The 2,166-nt window shown below is 58.9% G+C and overlaps 1 protein-coding gene across 1 annotated transcript in view; it reads right to left on the bottom strand.

The window, feature by feature from the left end:
- LOC123240952 (calmodulin-binding transcription activator 1-like) overlaps window positions 1-246 on the bottom strand; it is a 1,231,619-nt gene extending 1,231,373 nt beyond the window's left edge. The window contains exon 1 of the mRNA XM_044668663.1: window positions 139-246. Coding sequence (XP_044524598.1) covers window positions 139-163 — 25 coding nt within the window. The 5' untranslated portion in view covers window positions 164-246. The remainder of the gene's footprint in view (window positions 1-138) is intronic.
- Between the last annotated feature and the right edge of the window lie 1,920 nt (window positions 247-2,166).

The following is a 2,166-nucleotide window of genomic DNA, read 5'->3' as shown; positions in this document are numbered from 1 at the left end:
GCGCCCGTCCGCCGCGCCCCCGCGCTGCCTCCCGTGCCCGCCGCCGCTGCCCGGGATGCCCGGCGGGGCCGGGGGCCGGCCACCCGACGCGCCGCCTCCCGCTCCCTCCGCCGGCCCCCCTCACGCTCCGGCTCTTACCTTCCGGCTTGTTTTCGGCAGCCATTTCCCCTCCGCGCGCCACATCCTCCTCCTCCTCCTCGCGACCGGGACCCCGAGCGCGCGCCTCGTACCGCCGCCGCCGGCCCAGCCACCCCGCCGCCGCCGCGCACCCTGCCTGGCCCCGCCCCACAGCCCACGCACCTCTCCCGTTGGTCCGCCAGCCCGCCAGTCATCGTCGCCGCCGCCAATCGCCCGGCACCGGGGGCCTCACTACTCTCCGGGAGGAGCGGCCTATCCTCCCGGCCCATTGGCTGCTCTCCGCCGATGGCGTAGAGGGATTGGTCGAGGTTCGACGCCCCCTCCCCACCCACTCCCAGGAAAGCCCGCCTTCCAGACCTAAACAAAGCTTCTCAATGGCCAAAGCTCAAGACAGTTGACCAATAGATGCGGCGCCGACACGGAATATTTCCTCGAGGCCGGGACGTAGCCTTTGGATTGGGCGTTGCTACAGTGTTTCCCAAGCCACCCAGGCCAATCAAAGGGGGTTCCCGGAGCTCGGGAACGGCGAAGGGAAACCCCGCCCCTCGGCGTGACCGTCACGGGGAAGGCGCTCGTTCATTGGCTAGCCGGGGCTTTTCCCGCGTGCTCCCGGGGCTGAAGGACGTTCCCGGGGAAACCACTCTGGGTGCGTGGGGGTCCCGATGGTGGCGGTAGTGCTGCGCCGCGCTGGGGCGGGGTTCTTCGGGATCCCACGGCGTGTCGGAGCCGGGCGGCTGAGGGCGCGGGCGCAGCCGGAGCCTCCAGCCTCAGCCCGCCCACCCGGCGAATGTCGTGGGCCCGAGGGCCTGTGGGCTCGGGCCTCCACAAGGAGGCGCTACTGTGCTGCTTTCCTCGATCCCCTCCTCCCTCTTCTCTGGGGGCCCCCTGTGCCTTTAGCCCGCTAGAATGTGAGCACCTCGAGGGCAGGCACTACCTGGCACGCAGAAGAACCCTGGCCCTGGCTAACAGTAACCAGCCTGGTCATAACTAATATTGACTAAATTAACAACTAGTGGCGCTTTAATTAAGGTTTGCAAAGTGCCTAGAAAAAAATAATAATGATCGCATTCCATCCTCACAACCTTCTCCACGTTTTATTGACCCATTTTATAGATGAGGAAGGGCAGGGATGAAGGAACTTGCCCAGCATGTCTAAGGCTGGATTTAAACTGGAGTCTTCTTTACTGTAGGGCTCCACTTTGCAATCTGTTATGTGGCCCCAGCCATGTCATTTAACAGAGCCTCGGTTTCCCCACCTGTAAAATTCATGGGTTGGACTAGACAGCCTCGAAGAACCCTTTCAGCTCAAAGTCTTAGTATCCTAAAAGCACGTGGCTCGCTTGCATTTTCAGTTCCCCACCTTTGCTAAGGATCACTCCTGTGCCCTCTGCATTATCCTCAGCTCCCCCTATTTTTCTGATCACCCTATGCCCTCTGTGATCAACAAACCTTCTCTCTTTTGGTCACCCTAAACCCTCTGCATTTTCCTCTGCTTCCCCAACTTCCAATGCTGCCACTTCAACCAGCCTCACCTGTTCTCTCTGCTCTCCTCTGAGCCCCGCTCTTCTTGTGTTCACCATGGGCTCCTTCAGTTCCCACTCATCCTAGCTAGCAGTTACCTTGCACCCTTACTCTCTCCTCACTTGGGACCACATTCTATCACCTGTGACTCAAAGCCTGCCACATCGTGAGCCTATCAGTGGTCCCACATCATCCCCTCTGACCTACATCTGTTTGTGGTACCCTTCCCATCACTCGCCCAACTCTACTTCCTCCAGTGTGCATCCTATCCCCCTTTCCACCTCCCCCCCCCCCCCACCAAAGGTTTGCCAGTCCTTTCCAAAGTAGTTAGCATACTCTAACTTCATTTTGTTTAGGCTTTCTATGTGACCCAATGAACAAGTGACTCATAAGCTTGTAATTTTAAGAGTGAGCCAATCAGAAAATAAACATTTAGAATAGATAGGATCAAAGAATAGTAAGGGCTAGGTAATCAGAGGTAAGTGACTTGCCAAGGGTCACATGGCT

Source organism: Gracilinanus agilis, chromosome 3 (assembly GCF_016433145.1).
Source record: "Gracilinanus agilis isolate LMUSP501 chromosome 3, AgileGrace, whole genome shotgun sequence".
NCBI lineage: Eukaryota > Metazoa > Chordata > Mammalia > Didelphimorphia > Didelphidae > Gracilinanus > Gracilinanus agilis.
The sequence above is the reverse complement of the archived record's forward strand: the minus strand, read 5'-3'. Positions and strand labels throughout refer to the sequence as shown.